The sequence below is a fragment of the Hippocampus guttulatus genome, chromosome 19 (assembly GCF_054856545.1).
Source record: "Hippocampus guttulatus isolate MCC_2025c chromosome 19, RoL_Hgut_1.0, whole genome shotgun sequence".
NCBI lineage: Eukaryota > Metazoa > Chordata > Actinopteri > Syngnathiformes > Syngnathidae > Hippocampus > Hippocampus guttulatus.
In genome coordinates this window covers 4459387-4482309 of record NC_141279.1, presented here as the reverse complement: position 1 = coordinate 4482309, position 22923 = coordinate 4459387, and the positions used below count along the sequence as shown (strand labels likewise).

General features: G+C 44.1%; 1 protein-coding gene across 6 annotated transcripts in view; it reads right to left on the bottom strand.

Moving 5' to 3' along the window:
• Positions 1–13109, bottom strand: part of sdk2b (sidekick cell adhesion molecule 2b) — a 147238-nt gene extending 134129 nt beyond the window's left edge. For all 6 annotated transcript variants that reach the window (XM_086138873.1, XM_086138876.1, XM_086138874.1 and 3 more), the window contains exon 1: positions 12481–13109. In XM_086138873.1, the coding sequence (XP_085994999.1) occupies positions 12481–12568 (88 nt within the window). In that variant the 5' untranslated portion in view covers positions 12569–13109. The remainder of the gene's footprint in view (positions 1–12480) is intronic.
• Between the last annotated feature and the right edge of the window lie 9814 nt (positions 13110–22923).

Sequence of the window (22923 nt, the reverse complement as noted above, 5' to 3'; positions counted from 1 at the left end):
CAATTAATGTCACTTTGATAAAGCACAAAACAGCTTAAGAGCTCCCCGATCAGACGTAATCCCAGCTAATAAGACTATCGGTGGCGCGTACAGATAAAGGATGAGCTAAATATAGGGAGGAAAGAAAGGCGCGTTTTTGCACAGTGAATTCATTATGCGGGGAAAGATGTCATTGACACAGATATCAGGAGGATGGAAGAGGGGGGACTTGTCGTTGTGGGAACTGCAGTGCAAGTCCTTTCTGAGATTCTGAAAAGTCTGATCCCCCCCCCCCCCATTTCATTCCGCTATTATGCTCCAATCGCTTATTTTATAGTATCTTCTAATGCATTTGCAAGCTGCTGAATGATTAATAGTTTTTTTTTCCCAGTGATATTGCGCACCGTTTTGCATTTATTTCCTCACAAAAAGTGCAAAAATAGCAATAAAAGGATCATTTAGTTAACATTCAGTCACTTCACAGATGAAGAGTGGAGTGTAAAAAGTTAATCTCCCTTGTAGATGGATTTTGTGTCGAGTCATCCTTTGATCTATTTGGACCAGGAAAAGATTGTCGCTCTTCTTTGACGAAAAATGCACGTATGGAGAAAAACGAAGGTTGAAGAAATGCATCGCTTTGAAAGGAAATTCTCAGGAGAAAATAAAAGCTGATCACAGAGGAAGATGAGGGAGTCGGGAGTTGGAAAAAAGGTGGCCTGGAGCGCAATGATGCGAGTGTGAAGTGCACTTTGGGCCTGCAAGGGGGTCACTGGAATCAACAACCTCCGGATTTGAACCTGAGTGGTGTTGGTGTTGGTGTTCAGGACATGCTAAGCCGCAGTTCAATGATCGATTATGATGTCATGTCATCAGAAAAAAAAAAATGCAGGATCTGCTATTCTTCTTTTACTTGTCTCTGTACTTGTAGAAATCATATGGGAAAGGCACAAATGCAAATTAGTGATGTTGGATATGAGAGGGAGGGCTGAGGGGGGGGGGCTTCTTCACAGCACGTAATGCATCGGGGCCTCACGTTCCATATCACAGGCGGCATACGGCAGCAGGCCTGGCGGCAAGACGTTCCAGCTCTATTAGCTAACTAATCTGAGAGAACTTCACTTTATTAGCCCCTTAAGACTCCTGCCAAGACCCCTTTTCATCCTTTACGGACCCCTGGGCGCGCTCCTCCCCTTCAGTTGCCCGTCTCGCTCAATCTTTCACCGCCTCGAATCTCTTTCTTTGTACCGATGCATTCCAAACGGCACCAGTTGAAACGTGAGGCAAAGACGCCGGGCGGGCTTTCATTGTTGAGTATTCAACTCAATAATCGACAGAAAAGAGAGTAGCACACTCACTATTAACAGGCTGTCGTCATGTTGAAAGAAGGTAAATTGAAGACTTTTTTTAAAAAGACTTTTAAGGCCACTCTGATGACCCTGAATAAACTTTTTAAAGCATCAAAAGACAGCTTTTATTGGATATATTTGACTTTTTGACTTGGAGCACTGGATACATTTGACTTTCTTAGGCTTTTCATTTCAATCAAATTCAAGACGCAACCACACACATGATGTAGTCCCCCCACCCCCCCCCCCCCCAAAAAAAGTCTATTTGTATTGGTTCCCTGGCGTTTTTAAATCCATCAAAAAGCGGATTGGTCCCTTGTAAAGGTTGTCTTGTTCAGGTTCTGACCTCTTTGGCAAGTTTCAAAAGGATATCGAGATCGCTTGTCCAAAAACAATACAGGTACGTGTTGGACCAAAGATAGACAAGACAACGAAAGCGAACACTTTTTCCACCCCATGCGAAAAAATTGATGTCAGGTCTTCAGCATTTTTAGGCAAAAGCAAGGGTACCACCTCCTCACACTATGCTGGAGGCAATCTTGGTTTCGCGATCAAAGCCGCACAAGACAGGGCCTCGGGCCGTAGGCGAACGTGGTCAGAATGGTTAATCATAGCAGGGGAGGGGTAAAGAACAACTGACATAGTGTAATAAAAAAAAAAAAACTGAGACAGACTTAACGATGTTGGCGGATTTTGATCACCAGCTCGTCTTTTGAGAGGCAGTTGCACCAAAAGAGGATGAAGGCGGCTGAATGGGAGGAAGAATGGCCAACATTGCTTGCGTAAACAAGTGGGAGGAGCGGCATCAAGGCCAAAGGAGCCGAATGGCTTTTTGGACAGCAAGCCACGTCCTCCGTCTCTGCCTCCAAACCACATTTCAGGATTCATCGTGCCCTTCTGGACTAGGGTGTGTCCAGTTGCTGCTTAACAGACTCCATGGTATTATGGCAGCTGTCAATCAAAAGGCTACTCTCAACGTTTTTAAGAGGTGTCAAATCACCGTCGACCATCACTATTACCGCCACATAGTTCCACGAGCCTTTTCACGAGCTTTGCTAGTGATGGAATGAGAGTTCATATTTTGACTTTTTTTTTTTTTTTTTTTTTAAATACTCATTCTCTGTACGGTGTTCCTTGAAAGTCCCCCAAAACATTCAAATGTGTATCTAATGCGGCGGCAGCTAAAGTGCTGAAATAAAAAATATTTTTAGAAAAGAGCCGAGTATCTATGATGGGAATAAAGCTAAAATAAAAGGCTCTGGGCGCAGGAGTGGCGCTTCAAAGCACTTTGCCAACATTTCTGACAAACGCTTTTTTTTTTTTTTTGCCTATCAGCTTCCTCGACCCCATGAGCGCCGTAGACCATTTCGCGCTCATAACAATCAATTCCCAAATCAGGGGAAAGAAATAGCACTCGTGTTTGTGTCTTTGCAAAGCGTTTTAATGCAGGCTGCTTTGTGAGTGGTTGCGGGTATTGTTCCCCCCCCCCCTCCCCGTTTTCAGGAGTAACACTGATGGAGGGGAAAGAAAAACATATATATTTTTTTAATGAACAAAACAGTAGAAAAAAGTATTCATTTGTAGATATTTATCTGCACTGTAACTAACTGTTATGAACAGATCGTCAAACTTACAGTGATTATTGCATTTAGGAGTACAAATAATCATTTCAATCTACATCGATATCTGAGGTACGTTTGAGCACAATAATCTGACAAACAGGATAATTTTCTTTGCTCAAAAATTAAGTCATTTCAGATGCTTTTTTTCCAGCACTGCAATAAACAGTTGTTTTTTTTTGTTGTTTTTTTGCACCTTGCACATTAAGAATAACATTCAAAGATACAAAACAAGGGATGGAGCTAAAGGGAAAATCGTCCCCTTGAACACAATTAATCAATTAGCCAGCATGTGAATCAATAGCTGCTGCCTGGCGGCTTGGCAGGCTGACAGCACTCAGGTGTAATTAAAATTCTAAGTATTGACGGGAGAAAAGATGGATGGAGCACTTCCTGCCCGCTACGCTCAGGCCTGAGAGAGTGATTATCTTTTGGGTGCGTGACTGCCAACATCTGGTAGGTACACCTCTGCGCTGTTGGTACTGCCTCCGAGCTAGCTGTTAGCATGCTAAAGCTGAGGTCGAGTAAAGTCACGCATCTAATCACACCGCCTCTCACGTCGACGCCTCCCATTATCGCGAGGTCACTCCCGTTAAGTGAGGACCGCTAAGAGCGCCAAGTGGTCATGTGTGACGCTAATTTGACGAATCGAAAGAAATTAGCACGGGATAATACCGAGCATAATATACCCTGGTTCTTAATTTCTGCTATTCCTTTTCTTGCAGCTGTCATTAAGCCATTGAAGCAGAGAAATTAGTGGACAAAATTTAATATCGGTATGTTTCACACAATCAACTGTACGAAAGAAATTCCAAAAACAAATAAATAAATAAATAAATTTGCTTTTGTAAATAATAAACAATGGTCCGGATTTTTTGCGCTTCACTTTCATGCAGCCCTCGACCTGCCCCTTATACTGGGAAATTTGCAATTCACTTTTGCCATCACCCCACTTCTGCGGTATGTCAACCCCTTTCTAGTGACAAGATTGTATTTTTTTTTTTTACAGTACATACAGTTGAAACTTTTTGTGACATTTTTGTCTGGTGGAGTGAAGTCACTGTCTCAATATAAGTAGGTACATACTGGCCTTATGACGTAGTTAACTCATTCAGTACCAGGCAATTCTGGACCAAGTCTGAAAAGACATTTAAGAACGTCTTTGGGAGTGAATGAGTTAACCGCCTTCAAAATGAATACACTCTGGTGTCAGAATACTGCTATTCCCTTTTACACAGTCGCTGTTCCACTTCTACAGTAGGGAAATTTGCAGGTTGTCATTGTGCGCCCTCATTTTGTATTGGCCCCTTTGACGCCGTCCAGCCAAATTCAGAAAGACGGCGGCTTTGAAAATGAATAAGCTGCAGTCCCCGGTTTCTGTTATTCCCTCTCACGCAGTCGCTGTTCGACCCGTGAGGGCAGGGAATTCGCCGGCTGCCTTCGCCAACATCCCAACTCTGTGTTGGACCCTTTCACTCTTATCTCGAGACTTGGGGGGGAAAAGTCTTTGAAAATGAATCCACCGCGGGTCCTACTTACTGCTATTCCACTCGACACAAACGCAGTTCTGCCAATTAAGCCGGGAAAATTGCGGGTCCCATTGTCACCTTGAGCAAGTTGATATTAAAAGATAAATAATTGCAATTTCAAGCACCGTAAAATTCAAGCACTTTTCAAGAGCTCAAAGCACCCGTAGGAGTACAGACCTCTGACAAGTTTCCAACTGAAGCACTGTTACAGTTGCGACAAATGAATACACTGTATGCAAACTGACGAGTTATTTTAAAACGACACAGACATTAAAAGGAGAACACTAAAGTGTCAGAATGTGTCACCTGCGTCCTCTGTCCTTGATTAACAAAAAATGTAACCACTTCCAAGCACTTTATTGAAAACCTTGAAAATGACTCATTTGTGAAAAGTCAAAGCACAACTCTCATTTCAGAGGCAAGTGTCGGAACATTGACAGTAAAACTTGTTCTGGTCCTGGCGGCACAAACCTTTTGACAGAGGTTAAATAAGGTTTACAGTGTTGCAGGTTTTAGAAATGTGTGTACACACACATTGACCAATAATGCAATACTGATACCGTGATACACTTTTCAGTCATATTGTCCAGCCCTAGGTGTGACAAAAAGAAATCCTGCCCTCATTGCACAGTCGCAATCTGGAACCACCGGGAAGCAATAAAAGGAAGGCTTTACAGTTATCATTAGGACAGCGTAAAGTGGGGGAAAACACAGTCTCTCATCATATCAAAGCACCGTACGAATCAAAACAGAGGCAATTAAGACTGTCCGCGGTCGTTTGGCAACATGACGACAGCTGGTTGCCTGGTCAGATTGCGGCGTCGTTGCAACATGCTAGCATATGGCTAGATCTGATGAATCCAACCATCATAGGGGGGGCGGGAGAAAGCGCTTGTTTATTCCCCATGCAATGTGTGTAAACAAGTAGCAGATTCGTGTGTTGCGCTGCCGTGTGATCGGTCGCCTTTGAAGAGCGTTGTAAGCGATGCATAGATATCACCGTAAGTAGAAAAGTGCATGACAGTGACATCGCCGTCAGCTCCGTAACTCGCAGGACGTCATCAAAGCGCACCAAATTGGAACACGGCTTCATTCCCTGTGTTTTTCCAATGTACCTTAGCTCTCAAAAATGTTGGGAAACATTAAATTGCGCTTCGCAATCTGGTCAGACGCTTTGCGCACAATGTTTTAACGCTACCATTAGACGGCTAGCGCGAATCCAAGCTTGGTTTATGTTTGATAGTACACATTGAACGATACCGCGATACTTGCTCCGCTCAATAAAACACGGACGGCCCTCCAACAGGGTAACACAGCAACTACGAAATAAATATAACAAATTACGATGAACCTAAAAATGTTCCACATGATTGATTAAGAAAACATCCATCCCTAATAGAAAAGCGGAAATGTCGTCGCGAGTGAATCTCTATCGTCAATGCTTTGGACGCACGTTGACATTTTATCCCAGTATGCTGCCGTCAAACACCTCCCGGGGGAGGGAAAGTGCAATTACAAGGTTCACGACGTGACCTCCCAAGATTGCCCTGAAATGTATTTACATTACAGACAGGCATGATGTGCATGAATGAGTGGAGTCAAGGACCCCTGAGGCTTCAGTCACTTTATGGTTCATTTAACCAAGGGTGAGGCCGTCCACCACCCTGCTGGTTGCAGCCCGCAATAAAGACCAAGCCTGAAAGTTCAAGTCCAGCATTATTTTAAGAGGTCTGTTATTTTATTTTTTTATTTTTTTCTTGAAAGGCGAGTGATTACGTCTCTGCTGAAGGCTTCCAGATGCTAATGTGGAAGCTTGTCGGGGGTTGAGGCTTAAGAAAAACAACTCGAGAAAACAACGAGAGGGGAAAGTAATGAAATACAGAATGCATTACTTAATTTCAGCAAAATCATCTTTCAATGGAAGAGATTCCTGCAAATAAGTGTATTTATCATACCTAAAGCAAGAGAATTATGGTATTTCTTAGGTCAAGATAAATTACATACAACCAGTGGTAAAATCATTGTAATTTAGTCATCAGGAAAAACGATTTAAGATTTTAAGGTAAAAATGTGTGAGCCATGGAAATGATCTAAAAGAAAACAAAAAAACAATCGTATAATCATAAAGCAAGCATACAGTATTTGGCCTTGACTTGAGATATTCATCTTGGTTAGATTTGAGTCACATCTTAAAGCAAATTGCTTTAAGATATTAAAACAGCGTGGTGAGCCCTCCTGAAAAATCTCCATTCACAAGACTGTGAACAATGCTTTGCTAGCGCTAGTGGACTACAAAAAAAAAAATCACAATAAAGTATCGGCGGCTTCAAAAGCAGAGCACGATACACATGTAAGCTATTAGTAGTCTATTTTCAGCATATCAAAGCGTTTAAAAATAAATGAATAAATAAAAAGCCCGCAGCTGGAAATACACAAGGTTTCACTACAAAAGGCGCTTTCAACCTCCGCCACCTCCAGAATCTACTGTATAGCATGAAACGCGAGCCACAATTGCACATTTGTCGGATCCTTCAAAGGTCGCGGCCAGTAAATAAAAACACAACTCTGGAGGACGTGCAAAACATGAAGAGCTCGCGTGTCCTAGCGGCGCGCTAACGCCAAGCAACTATCACAGACTTTGGTCAATTGTCAAGTATCGTGAAAATCCGAAAGGACAGATTGTATTAATCATGAAATGTCCATGGACATGTATTTACGTGGACGGTTTTTTATTATTATTATTACTATTTTTTTAACTTTTATTTATTTCTATTGCACAATGAGGCAGTGAGCCATCAATGACAGTTTATGACTACGTTGCGCCCGTGTGCGACACAGCATGCCATGTGCGCGTTTACGATGTTTTGTCATTATGTTTATATTTCCACTGTGCAAGGTGTTAACGATCAAAACCGGCAAGAGAATTGATAGCATTAATTTTATGACACATGCGCACCCAAGTACTATGAACTTTTTTTCCCCCCCTCTATTAAATATTTTGAGCCTGTGTGTTTATTTCTACTGAGCAAGGTGTTTTTTAGCAATAATAAGCGTCAAAAGGAGCAGTCGTGAAGAATTCAATTTTAGTTTTGGACCTCACAAATATATGAAACCAATTGGGTTCCTGCTATTGAACTAACAACAATTCGACAAAGTCTACTTTTGAGCATACAGGATTTTTTTTTCCAACCCTACCAAATCAAAACTGTAGTTGCGTTGGGAAAAAATCATTGAAACAAAGTTTGGTGAATTTTCAGATAAGTTGACAAGAGAAAATTGAAAAGTTTCTAAATCGTTCAATCCAATCGGCTGGTCATTTCCTGCGAGTTACAGAGACGACGAGCGGGAAGGAAGCTTCTCCGCATGTCAGCCCGACAAATGAGAAGCGGCTCGCCATGCAATGAGGAAATTAGTAAGACGCTGGGTGTATCGTTTGGGTGGAAATGACATTGATTATTCTGCGCCACTGTCACTTCGGTGAACCCTCCGATGAGCAAGATGTTGCCGCCAGGGGTGCCACTTTTTGTCTGACCTTATCTGCACCTGTTGTGTTCAATTATGAAAACGAGTTTGGGGGGTCTCAGTTCTGGATACCACACCTAGTCGTTCTGTTCATTTATGGGTGCGCAAGGCGGTGGTTATCACTGATAACTGACTCAAGGAGCATTATTCCAACGGAGGAATATTAGGAGTCGTTCCCAATATTTTGAAGACATTTACTAGAAATGTTCCACCATGCATGTTTTTGGAATGTGGGAGGAAACCGGAGTACCCGGAGAAAACCCGCGCAGGCATGAGGAGAACATGCAAACTCCGCACGGGATCAAACCCATGACCTCTGCACTGTGAGGTCGACGTGCTCACTACTCGAACACCTTACATTGGACAATACATACAGTATACAATACAAAACATACATGGGGCAATACATACAATACAGGACAACATGTACTCTACATACATAATCTCGTTGCTCATTCCAAAAACAACTTCCAGTATTCTTCGCCTCTGGCCTGATTTCGATCATATAAGTTTGTCACTCTCAATTCTCCACAGAGCATCCCTCCAAGGATTAGCATTTTTTTTTAAACACAGGCAAAAGCAGTGGAGAACTATTGATTTTGAATCAGTTCCAACGGACAAAAAAAAAAATGGCTGAGCTAGCAATGGTTGAATGTCAAACTTATACGTGCGCTCTTACCTGAGGGTACAAGTAAGTTAACATGGTCTGCTAAAATACGAGAAGTCGTAGTATTTATTAAAACTTTTAGGGCTTTTGCAGTGCAGTGCCGCTTGAGGGGTTGAAGGTCACGGGGCACTCAATGTTGGGTTTTGGCTTTGCCGCTTACACGCAGTTATTTCTCCAGCTTCCTGAAGCTTTTGATGTTGAAATCCCTAAATTCCTCGCAAATGTACACTGAAGAACATTGTGCTTGAAACCGTTCAACTATTTTCTCACACTGTTGTCACAAAGATGTGAACCTCGCCCCGTCTTTGCTTGTGAATGACTGAGCGATTCAGCAAAGCTCCTTTTATACACAATCATGGGACGTCCTGTCCCCACTTCGCCTGTGGGACGTACCAAGCACGTGTTTGGTGACCATTCCTCAACTTTCTCAGTCTTTTACTTGCTAAAAACAATAACGTTTATCAGTTTGAACATTACATATAGTATCAAATTGGGCGTAGTGTATTGACTATACATTTAATTTACATTCACATTTCTTGGTTTTTGCACACCCCTCTCCTCATTGTTGGCAACGGTTTTTTGTTTTTTTTCTCAAAACAAACATCTGTTAATTACACTGCGACTCACCTATTAAATGTCGTTAATCACACGTCGGCTCTCATTTGCGTTCTGGACGTCTGACAAAAATGATCTCCGCATTATACATTTGATGGAGCAAAATCCATTTGTCAGAATTCCCCCGTCACATGATCGTACTTTGATTTTACAACTTTGCTGCTATCCAAAGGGAAAAAAAAAACAAAAGCAAGCTTTTCCACAAGCACTTCTCCGCCGGATTGTAATGAACTTTGAGTGGGAGGTTTTGTTTTGGCCCCTCCCTGAGATTTGAGAGAAAACTCATTCTCAAGAGGAATCCACCACTGGACTCCCACCTGAAGCGTGAAAAGTGCTGGCAGCAAGATCCCCCCCCCCCCCCCCCCCCCACACCAAACAGGACACAGGTGCTTCGACAAAGCAGACATCATCCTGCTGTCAATTACAAGGAATAACAAATTGAAGACGTCTCATCTGCCGGCAACGTCTGATCAGTTGCACGCCAGTCTTGAGGTGCCTTTCTTTTCATGCTTTTTCCGCTCGTCACTTTTATTATCGGACAAATAGAAGACATTTATATCACGCTCAAAAATGATGAAGAACTCAGTGACGTTAATTTTAAAAGCTCGTGAAGACTAACTTCAATTGCGCCATCATCCTCAGGTCACAGTTATTTGCGTCACAAAAAAATGTCTTTTTTCGATTATGATGAAGATGTGATAGGTTGGGGATTTGAAGTTAGGGTCTAGGTTTTAAGGTTGGGATTTGAAGAGTGGATTAGGGTTTTATGTTTCAAATCAGAGCTAGGGTTTAAAGTCCAAGTAAGGGTTTCAATCAAGGCCTGAGTACTTTTCCCAAAGTGGCCTGGAGCCTGGAGGACTTATCTACTGGCACTGATGCATAGGTATGTATGTCAAACAAGATTAAAAGTCCCGAAATAAACCTGACAGGGACCACCGCACCAATGGTGACAAACTGAAAGATAGCCAAAGAGACCTGACTGCTTCAAATGTTTCAGACCAAGTCAGAGGAAAAAAATCTGAATTCAACTGAAGTCATGGAGACTCTAACTCCCCCTTGATTTCTTTAAAAAGTCAGCCTTCTGAAGCTGGTTTCACATAGCAACAGGAAATTTGGTAGGGCTGTCTGTCATGAGAACATTACCAAAAAAAAAAAATGGAATGATGGCTGGATGCTGAATTGCGAAAAATGTGTGAGGGCATAGCATGGTGGTAAAGTTGGGCGATCATAAATAAAAAGCTAACTAAATAAATGTCGCAAGTTCAGAAGTTGAACAAATGTCAGGTTATTGTCGTATTTACATGTTTGAAGAAGAAAAAAATTGGGCCGAGCATTCTCTCCCACACAGGGTCACATTCAACTACTAGGCAGATCTGCGCCAAAATAAAACAGCTCCTGGGGGCTTGGTTAAAAGAGCGACAGAGCGGGAAGGTAAGGAATCAAGGCAATGTCATGACTTATAAGCAGACGCAATTACCAGGGTTCCTGTAAAAGTCAGCCACTCGGATGTGCCCTCATGAATGATGGATATCGCCTTGTTTGTTTGGACCATCATTTCAACATACTGCTATTGAGTGAGCGCCACTGAGGGCTCGGAGTCTATTTCGAGAGGTAATACTCCATTGTATGCGGCTTTGAATCCCAAACGGAATGTCCGAGGATGAGTCAAGGCCCTTTTCTGAAATTGTGGATGGAGGATCCTGGTCTGAAGAACGCAGAATGATCAGACCAGGTATTTGGCAAGGAACTGAGAAACTGATGGAAACGTCATGACATGCAGAATTGTTCTCAGGACTACTAGAGATGCATCATCTATGGGTTGTTTCAGGGAGTTATTATTTTTATCATTTTCATTTTCATCCGTTTTGTACTTGGATCTGAGAGGACTCCGACCACCAACTTCGGATCAGCATCAAATTGAAAACTGCCAACAAGCACCATTCGGTTCTAACACCAAATTGAACATCATCAAACCTCACGCCGGTGCCAACTCCAATCAAAGAGTCGAAAAACAGATGTTTTATTTTTATTTTTTGCAACAGTGACAGAGGTGGATCGCCGTCAAAACGGCACCCAACAACGCACCCTGGACTAATCCTTTCTAAAGAAATCGGTTCTAAAGTTTTTGGCGCTCCCACAAACAAACAAGAGATCATAAAACAAATATGATATTCAGAGCAAATATAAAGAGCAGAGATGTTTTCACATTTCAAGGTCAAACTATGTGAAGTGCACCTGTCAATCAGATGATGGTTGACAACTACCATTGTGTAACGGCAGAGGTTTGTGTCCTTGATAGAAACTACATAGAGCGTGTCGATTTTACAGCGTGTTTGTTGTTACGTCGTGTGGACCTGATCTGGACTTTTTTCAGCATTTTTTGGCCGCGACATTCATCAAGGAGGAGACTCTGTGCTTGGTGGTTGCGCCTTCTCGGCAGCATGGGTATACCAGCACTGTTTTTGACTGGAGGAATGTCGGCGCCATATGACTGTCGTTGCTGGACAGTCCCGGGGCGCTTGTGTCTTGCGCCTGTAATGGGCAGCGTTTTTCACAGCCCCGCTTTGTTCAGCGGAGAGATCGGTGCTGTTGAACGGTCTGCGGCTGGATGGATGTAAGTCTTGAGGAGCCGACGATGAGAAGAAAGGAGCGCTAGCGCGGAGCGCCGATGCGGATTTGGAGCTGGGAGTCGCGGCTTGGAGTTTGAAGCGGATTACGTGGGACAGGAGAAGTGAACTAATCTCTTTTCGTCAATGGACGCTACAGCTTCGTGTTTGCTTTCAAAACTTAGCTTGTAGCAGACGTGCGCACATTTTCAGCATGACGTCTCTGATCCACTGGAGAAAGGACACTTTGATCCTCTCCTCTTTCATCTATAACTGCTTCAGACAACAAAGTGTATGCAGAAAATTGGTGAAGATTGCACGACTGTCTGTGTCCTATGTGTTGTGTTGTGTTATTTTGACTTCAAAATGGCGCCGCGAGTGGCTGCCTTTCCAGCAGCTCCTGTATTTTGTTGTTCTACTTCTTCCTTTCATAACTTTGCTGCTGTGAATTGGGAATTTCTCCATTGCGAGACTAATAAAGGTTTTCTTATCTTTTCTTATCTTATATTAGGGCCAATTCATAGACATAGATTCATAGAGATACGCTCCAAAGCTTTCCGTGCTTCGATAACGTACGTTTGCCCTCTTGCTGCTTACCTTGCCCAAGCGCCGAGTGGGTGACGACGAGGAGAGATAAAATCCACGTGGCGTGCCACATAGAAGAGCTCCAGGAGCCAGGCAACATGGTCCCAAAAGATAGCCACGCAGAGTACAGGTGTCGAGGGAGCGTGTGCGGAGTCCCCGCTGGATGCTGATGGTGCCGGATGCGCTGGAAACCGCGCTGTTGATGAGCGCTCGCTGAGCGGTCCGACAATGTCTGTGAACTGGGTTATTTCGGCGCGTGCGGCTCCCAAAAGAGATTTCTAATTAATAGACGATTCCGGTTTGAGTCCGCGTGAGGTCCATTTCAATCGAGGAACACCTGTGCGCGCCGCTCCTAACTTGGACCGTCCTCCAAGGGGTTACTACCGGGAGCAGTAGCCCGCAGACAAAGCCTCGGGAGTCGGCTAGAATGCCACGCGCATCCCCGGACTAAAAACTTCAAAGCTCACCCACGGCGCGTTGTCACACTCGGCAACAGATCTTTGATGCAAGCGGAGAGTTAAGTTCGGAGGGAGAAGAGGAGGGAGAAGAGGGAGGAGGAGGAGTAGGTCACAAGAGTTCTCTCGGAGCGTGCCAGGAGAGAAGGAGGAGGAGAAGGAGGAGAGCCCGGCTGGCTGTGTGGCTGCACGGCGCCGCTCGTGTGCGTCCACTGAGTGCGAGCTTCGCTTCTTTATGAGCGCACACACGACACACAGAGAGTGCAGCAATGCGGGGCATGCTGACACTTAGAGGCCGAGAGTGGAAACGCATTCGACTGGAATCCCCGATGCGGAGATATGATGCAAAAAGGGATTTTTCAATGTTTGTCTAGAAATTGCTCTCTGGAGTTTCTGCCAATTCCAATATGGGTGAAATGAAACGCGCAGGTAAATATGGAGCATTTCTCTCACATACGTCCATGCTATAATGGAGCAAATTATCATTCACCAACCCTATCATATTTCTCTACCAATCATTTCGAAGTTCCACAATAAACCTGAAACCTTTTGCATAAACGTAAAATCGCCCTTCAACTATCTCCTGATCTTTTCTCACATGGCAGTTGTACAGGAAATGACGGTGCACGCTTCTAAACCGCAAACTATTTGCATCTGGGAAGCACAAGTTTGTGACAAATTGATAAATCCCTGCTTTTCAAGATACAAATAAGCACCATGTCACTGCAAACGTTCAGCGCAATTGATCCCATGATTGCCTTTCCCCAGAGCTTATTTCTTGATAATGATTGCGCTCATGTCGTTTATTTCTTAGCAGGAATTAAAATGGCCTTTTTGAAATGTATTTGGTCAAGAGGTCAGCAGCCATGCTGTTCGTGTAAGCATTACACGTCAGCGGGGATGTGCTGTGAACAATTTAAGATGAAAATAACAAATGAACTTGAATGAATTGATAACATCAATTCGTTGCCCATCCCGGGCAATAATCTCCATAAATCTATATGTATGACTGCTCTAGTCAAACGATACTGTACATTGTATGCAGTCACTTTTCAAAACATGACTTTTGGCAGATGGCGGTGTGCCGTTAAAAACTGGTGGATTCAAAAGCAGCGAGAGGAAACAGCACGCGAGAGACAGATGGCCGCAATAGCCAAATAGAAGAAATAAATAAATGGAAAAAAGCTGAATAAATATGCAGAGTGGAGCTGTCAAGCCCCTTTATAAAAGACTTGAAGGGATGTGGAAAAATCCACGTTATTTTTATCACAAGTGCTGACAAGGAGCAAATGCTAACTGTACATTTTTCATAATCAGGAGCAGGGGCGTTGCAGTGAATTTTGGAGGGGGACGGAGCCCCCTCTGTAAGTTCGGAGGAGTGAGGTTTTACAAACAATCTCACAGATTCCAAAAATTGTTACGCATGGAACGAGTTTGAAACATCTTCCAGAAATATAATATCCAGTAGAACTCATTGCACTACTGTACTTGTATCAGGCTGAAATGACAAATCCTCTTTTTCTTGCATTCACACCCCCACCCTACTGCACTTGGCTGATCAGTCGAGCCCTTGCCACGACTGGGATTGAATGCCATTCATAATCGCTAGATTTCTTGCTCCGAACTGCGTTCGATATGATTTGGAATCACTCGGTTTCTTGCTTTGACTGATATTTAAAACCATTCTAAATAACTCATTCGCTTGTGGTGACTGACTCAACTCGTCCTCATATCGTCAATCCTGTATAAATTCTCTCTCAAAGTTGAGCAAACGTATTCCGCCGCTTCTGTTTCGGGGTGAGTCGAGTGAGTGACAAGATGGTTGGCATGTCATGAAAATCCTCTTTGATGAGGAATTACCTCGAATGTCAAATGCAACTCTTGCCTGAACACCGGAGAGAGAAGTTGCACAAATGACAAAAACAGCGGCTGCCGTCAACCTCAAATCCTGGTGGGCTACTAGCGAACTTTGCTTCATTAAAATGACAACAAGCACCCAAGACAAGGAAAGCATTTTCATGCCGCATGGACTCATCGATAAACACAACCCCCCCACACACAACCTCACAAAAGCCATCAAGCCATGTACTGTAAGTGCTGCATTTCAAAAGCTAATGTTGTTCCGCTTCTTCCGCGCTGGAACGTTGGCCAGCCTGAAAGCCAAATTACCGGATTGGCCCGAATATAAGACGGCCCTGATTATAAGTCGACCCCCTATTTTTCAAAACTCAAGTTTGAGAAAAGACTTTTTGAAGACCAAATCATTTTTTATACAGAAAATAATTACACTACATCTGAAACAGATGATTATAACAATATATTTGAGAGAAAAAGCATGTTATTTTGCCTCATTCAAATCTTAATATCTGAACATCTAAATATGTAAACTAAAGTGCAATCACATTCGTAAATGAATGACTTCTGGTTTTTGAAATGTAAATTACATCATAACTTCTCCTCAGCTGCCAGTTAACCTGGCCGATCTTCGACCCACTTTTCTCCAGATTGTCGCTACGTTTCTCCATTTTCTGTTATCTCTTCTATTATTTCCTTCTCTTCTCTTTCTTACTGCTATTTTTAATTTTCTTCTTCGTGCTATGGCTATTTTTATTTTTATTCTTCAAGACAGAGGTTCACTTTGGTCTGGGGAGTCAAGTTCAGCATTCGCTTCAATGATATCTGGCCCCATCTAGCGTCGTGAGTGGGTATAATGTCTAGACCCCGAATATAAGACGACCCCCATTTTTTCAGTCTTATTTCAATGCAAAAAACACCGTCTTATATTCGGGCCAATGCGGTATTAGCTAAGAAACGGGTGCAGGATAGTTATGTTCACCTGTCCCATTTTTAGGTGACCGTGGGACAGACGTACAAGAACGTCCTGCACGTTTTCAGAGATAGCTAAAGATTGACTTGGTTGTCATCGGTAGGTTGCAACAGAAAAAAACAGGTGTACCGGCAGCGTCACGTCAAAATTATTAGTACGATCCTGCACTTTACCAAACTTTCCTTGACTTTGACAATGCAGCTTCGAAGAATATTCAATGGAGTTGTGAGATGGTTTTAGTCGGGCATCACCGTTCCTGCCTCTGCAGATTACAGTGGATATTTCCAGAAGCTGGCTATTGCTAATAATGTCGGAAACTGACAAGGTGATTATAACGGCGCTCCATCGCGAAGCTCAGGTGGAATCCGAGGGAGCGAGCGTTGCTTCCGCCACATGTCAATTAAAGCAGGATGACGCCGAGGCCGCCATTTCGTCGCCCCGCCGTCCGGACCGCTCCTAATGAGGGACTTTGTGGGGATGAAGGCAGACTGGCACGCTTACATACGCAGCAATTACAGTGACGCGATCCCGCCGAGATGAAGACCTACACACTCTCCCCGCTCGGCCTGGTGAGCTTAAGCGAAACGCGACGGAGGTGCCGCCGTGGGACAGGAAGAGAGATCAAAAGTGTTGAGAATTTTGAGAGCCATCGAATCACTACTGGATGTTTTTTTTTTTTTTTTTTAGGAGACGCATTTTGTCTTCCGTTTTTGTGGCGATCAAACAAAGCCGCTTTGGGTTTGGTGGCTCAAAAGACAAACACTTCAGCTGCCAAGTCGTGCTCGGAGAAAACTAGAAAATTGAGGCAGACGGGATAATATGCAGACCCCCCCCAAAACAATGTGAATATGCTGTAGCAGCAGGTGGTTCATCATTACTGCATTCAAAAGCTGGTCAAAGTGTCTATTTCATCTTAATAGGTAGAAACTCAAGGGTAGGAAGTCGCATGGCCATCCTTCAGTCTGCGGTGGTCATGAGGACATTGAAACAACGCGCCACCTCAATGTCATTGGTAATGACCCACTTGCTGTGAATGCATCACCTTTAGACACGACCGACATCCTCACGGTTCCCCACCCTGCCTCCCCTCCCCCCCGAACAATATCCAGAGCGTTTTGATTTGTCTTGGATTCGGAGCAATCACACATCGGGAAGAAACACATCTGCAAATAACAAGGGACGGGAACTGTGAGTCAATTTTGACATTGTGTATTCATCAGCTATCGGGAAGTGTGTCATGCAAGGCGGTAAACTTGCTTTCACCACACATTAGACGAAAGGCAAACAGCTTCATTTCCTTCAAATTAAGTATATACAACTGCCTAAATGATCCTAACGATACATTAAACCGATTACACTTTTGTCTCCATACATTTGCAATCACGGTAAAGGCACGCCGTTATTCTGACACGCTCAGAAAATTCATGCAAGCTGCAGAAATAAACAGCATCAAGATTGCTCGCTGTTAACGTACGAAACAAACAAACAAACAAACGTGCGTTTGTCGGGCACATCACTGGAAATCAACTTGCGACTGCAGTCCACCACTGATGGGAACGCTCGTCTAAATCCCGACATGACTGTGAGGAAGCCAACAGCGCTTCCATCAGCCGGAATGAACACTAACTCACTCAAATTGATCCTGTTCTTCCCTCTCCTCCCTTTCACTTACTGGAACGAATCCACGTGCAAACGCGTCGCTGTGTTTACTGGCCGTGGTGAAAATGATCGGTCTGATCGGGAGGATGAGGAGGAAGAGGAGGTGCGATTCTCTGGGTTCAACCAGAGTCAAGTTTAATGACTCCTCATACATATGCCGCCATTGGAGACGCTTTCCAAAAGGAGCCATCTGCTCAGCGGTTTAATTAAACAGTAGCCTGTGGAAAAGTTGGACGGCGCATTAACAAGTTTGTCAAGTTATTAATGAGCCTGACATTTATGCGACAACAACCACAAGAAGAAGGAGAGGCAATGGCACCAAAAAAAAAAAGAAAAAAAGAAAAAAGAAGCTGACAGAAGCTCTAAAACACAGATACCAAAATATGAATGTATTTCGATGATTATGATAAGATAAGATAAGAAAACCTTTATTAGTCTCGCAACGGAGAAATTCCCAATTCATGATGGTCAGAAACCCAAACAATTGCATGAAACTCAAACCGTAACTTACAGCCTGTTCGTCGGGATGTTTTGACTTGACAAACTATATTTTGACCCATCGCATTTTGATCCATACGTCAGCTCAAAATATATTTTCCTGTTTGTTGCCAAAACAAGTCAAAACGTCCGCTGCGGAGAAAATCCCCCACTCGGAGGTGTCGCTTCAAATGAGCAGTACACATGCAGGCGGGCGTCATGTAGCACAGCCTTGGTCTACCCGGTTGACCAACAGGGTCGATAATGAGAGTGCATGATTGATTTTTCATGGCGAGGAGAAGCCAGCGGGCGCTGCTCAGAGAATTCCGAAACTGAAAAAAATAGGCTGATGTGTCCTTCGTTGACGCGGCTCTGCAAGCATTTGCCATGTCGTGCAAGGAGCGCAGCCATTGTGTGTCTTTCCTGGTTTGGTTGGCACAGTCACCTTGGTTAACCCTCTCTCAAAGCTTTTCAGAACTTTTCAGTTCAGCAGCAGTCGGGGCGGCAGGAAGGAGACATTTTCAAGCCTTACTACACGGGGGTCAAAGTCAAGGCCCGGGGGCCAGATCTGGCCCGCCACATCATTTTATGTGGCCCGCGAAAGCAAATCAATCAACTTTAATGATGCTTGCTAAAATCTCAACCAAAACTTAAAATTCTCATTTGTCATAAATACGAGTGATACTTGTCAGCATTTTCTTGTTACCAAACCCCTCATTACAATAGCTTAAACAATAGGTGAATAAATCGTTATTCTTGACCTCTGCATATGGTTTCAGTCATAACGGACCTCCCAAGGGAAACTGTAACTAAAATCAGGCCCACGACAAAAATGAGTTTGACACCCCTGCCTTACTAGAACCTTTGCCACCACCGAAGTTCTCGGGCGCAGAAGATCAGGAGGAAAAAGGCAAACGGCAAAATGAAAGCAATTCGAAGGTATTCTGGCAAGTAATGGCTAGATCTCACATGGCACAGCAATCCACCTTTGTCAGTTTTAGCTCATGACTCCTCCTCCTGCGATAGGGCTTTGAGCAGCAGTAAAGAACTGCAGGAATTTTGGGCAAGCGCTATGTTGTACGTGTGACGTGGAATTCAAAGGGTTCAAACAGAGAACCGGAACATTAAGGCACTGTGTGCTTGTAACAAAGAAGTATTTCGCTGGGATCTCTGGACGGCAAGGGGAAGAATTTCCAGACGAAAAAGCTGACGAGCCTCAAGGCCTCGCAGTAGGTGACGTGCACAAACAAGTGGAATAATTGCTAACTAGTCCCACGTATGCTTTTAAGCAGCTTCGTCTGAGGCGCATGACAGCGGGGATGCGACAAAGGTGGATGACAGCAAACTGAAGCGAGCGATTCCCTGGCGTCTCATGACGCTTTTTTTTGGGGGGGGGGTTCGGAGGCTGGGGCGAAACGTTCCATACGGTGCTCGCATTGATTTTGTCATGTTCTTTGTCGCCATTCATTTTTTAAGCCCTCTTGTTTGCTCTGTGCCTCAGGGCCGGCGCTTTAATAAACTTTGTGATGGTGTACCCCGTTCTTGTCGCCTCCCCGATGATCGAGATGAATAAATGAAGAGTGTGGGGGGAGGGGGAGGGGCGGCTGCCGCCGCTGCATGTTCCTGCCGCTCCCGTATCGCTTCCCCCAGCTGTATTTATTCCACTTCTGACAGGAAGCGTAATCCTGAGTGACTAATAGACAGGTGCGACTACGGAAAAGCCGACTGTGCGTCACACCGGCGGCGAGGCAAGGATGAAGAAATCATTCCTATCCGACTCTTTCCCTGTCCTGCTACCTCAATCTTCTTCTCAAACGTGTATCGTTGCGACACAACAATAGCGACTCCACTACTGCAGTGCAAGAGCTGCAGTCAAGAGATCAGCGTGCTCACTTTTGATTGACACAGTCTGTAAATTCATCTTCTCCTGTCAGCAAGGACTTACTTGAATAGTTCACGTTGTATTCCGGCAAATATGCCTGTTACTTCTCAACCAAGGTTAGGGATTCAAAGAAGGTTTCCAGCCATTGTTAAAATTTTACGCAAAAGTTAAGGTTTCTATTTAGGTTTTTAAAAAGGATTAGGATTTGAAATTATGGTTTCAGTCCAGGGTGAGGGTTTAAAATTACATCCTTAAACTGCTGTCTCAAAAAAAAAAACATTGCATCACAAGTTGTGGAACAGACACAACCGTTCCAAGAGATGCGGGATACTGAACAGGAGTTCACTGGGTCACCTTTGACGGTGCCCCATTTTCTCAGATGACAAGAAAAATATCAACGAGGGGGAGGAAACAAAAACAACCTAAACCAAACTGAGCAAATTGTCGTTCTGTATGACAACCCTCCAGACCGCCAGGGGTAGTGCTGAAAGCATAGAATGGCTACTGCCAGCGGAGTCAAGAGGAATCTCAGAAAAGAAACCTCACTGAGAAACCCACTAAAATGGATCAGAGCCAGATGCGCTGCCCACAGTTCCGAAAAATTGATGCGGTCGGTCCTGTCCGGCACAGACTACCGCCCCCTGAGCCAACCTGTGCCGCTGGACAGCAGGCCACCTAGTGAGGTTGGCATCCATTGCGTCGACCTCTCGACGGGACGCCACCACGCGCAGCGGGAGGGCCCAAATGAAACGTGCCACAGCAAGGAGGGATCAAAGGGACCCCGTCGGACAAAAGTGCTGCAGATGCAAGGAACAGCAGCTTCTGATCTTTTGGTCAGTTTTTGAGGGACTAGTCAAAATTCAGACGATAAGATGATGCTGTCACCTGTCGAATTCAGCCAGTACTTGCCAGAAATCGCTGCAGCTCCTTTAACTCATTCACTCCCAAAGACGTTTTTAAACGTCTTTTCAGACTTGGTCTAGAATTGGCTGGTACTGAATGAGTTAATGTTGCTCGAGGCCTTCACACTGCCCACCTCATAATTTTGGATGAGTTTCATCAGTTTGGGGCGCACGAGCCAAAATTCAGGCAAAGGTCAAGTGTGGCGACTTGTGGGACCCAGCTCGTACTTGCTAGAAATTCCTGCTCCTCCTCTCATGTTGCCGTTGGCCTCTTCCCACCCCCGTTCTGAGCAGTTTTCTTCCAGTGTGGCCTTTCGTCAATTTTGGGAGAAACTACCACAACATTGGGACGTACATCATCAGTTCTTCAAAGTACAGAACTAGTTTCTCCTTAGTTTGTAAACTGCTTTTATCCGAAGGTCGCAGCCTTGCTGAGTTGGTCCGAATTACCGACTCAAGCGTCTAATAGGTTGCCAGATGGATCATTGTATTTTGGAATGATGATGCATGGAGTTTCGAGACTGATCCCAGCAAAAGCCATTTGCGTGTCATTCTCTCCTCTTTTGCCGTGCTGTCATCAAAAAAGCTTTCGGAGTATTAATCACTCTCATTTAGAGAGTGCGCGAGAGCCTGCGGCGCTTTGCAGCCTTTTGAAGTCAATTGCTTTTTAATGACTGTCAACATCAAAACCACTGCCCAGTCATGGCAGGTGTTGATGAAAATAAAATCAATAATAGTGTGCTTTTAAAAGACAAAAAAAAAGGCATTTATTAACCATTAATTAGGAATATCGATTGCTTCGGGGCAATAAACTGGCTGTGTGCGAGTGTTGTTTCTCAATTTCCATCATGGACACATTGACGAGCAGTTGCACCCTCCCTCCTGCTGACCTTCACTTTATTTAAAAATTACAGTTATTGTGAAGCCGGTGCCGACTCTGCTGCCCCGAGGAGACCATTAAAGCACATTTCTCAGCTCAGTGTAAAGCAAACAGTTCGTGTGCATTAATTAGCTCTCAAAATGGCCTTGGAAATGGGGGAAAAAGGGGGATGGGGGGGTGGGGGCTTAACACCATCAGATAGGTGCTCATGTATTATTGCTAGCACTACTCTAGGGCACAGAAGTCATTGGGATAATTAGCATGGGAGAATGATCCAAATGAAAATCGGCCCCGCTACCTGAGCACGGGCGACTCTCTCATTGGGACAAATTATTTTGCACAGTCTGGATTCGTGCTTTCATTTTCTCTGTGGCCCGAGCAACATATTTACGCCTGGTCTGGCTTGTTGTGGTCCAATCCGGCAGCAGAAAAGCGTGACTTTTTAAAGTGCGGTGACTCCATTTGTGAAAATAGTTCCAGAGACATGTGTGATAGCAAAACAGCCGCCACTCATTTCCCCCGATGCACTCGAGTGGCGAAACCAACGGGAGGGCGGCATACCCGTCAAAAACAACACACCATTAGAGCGTTATCATCAAATAAAAGCACATGTCCTAACTTCTGCAGTGGAGACAGAGTAGATTATTTCTGCTAAGTTTGTTTTTTTTTTTCTTCGCACCCTGTTGCGCTCTTTCAGTTGTGCCTTACCTTTGCAGTCTCCCCTAGTTTGTACGTCGAGTTCTGTGCCTACCTTTTTCTTCGGCATATATTTTAGTTATGATTGTTTATGCTCACTAACGAGTGTTGCTTCGATTGTTGAAGAAAACGATGTGTTCAATTGCTCCTGTCGGGGTTTTGTTGCTTTGGGTTCTGCGTTTGTTTATACAAACCAGAACATTTGGAATTCAGTCTAAAAGATACCAAACTTTGATTTTTAGACTGTGAAAACCTTTTGGGAGACACGTACCATACGACTTTAATCTTAATGTCTTACCGCATAAACCGGACGTATGAAGAATGCAAAAGATTGTACTCACCCCGTAATCGACTCGGATGGACTTGAAACCGCTGCTGCTCCTTTGACACCGGCATCGGCCTCTTATCATGTTGCTAGAAGCATCTTTGCAGGACAATAGGCAGCGATTGTTGTCACCTGTAGGACAAAGACACAACAAGATTTAGGAATCTTATTGAAGACGGTTGTCACCTGTAGAACAAAGCCAAGTGCTTGCCAGAAATCCCTGCTGCTCATTTCACACTGCCAGAGGCCACTTTACAAAAGAATACCGTATGACTGCTGTCACATGAAGGACATAGCCACAATAAGAGGACTAATCTTTGTGGTTAAAAAACATCCAATTATTTAGTTACGC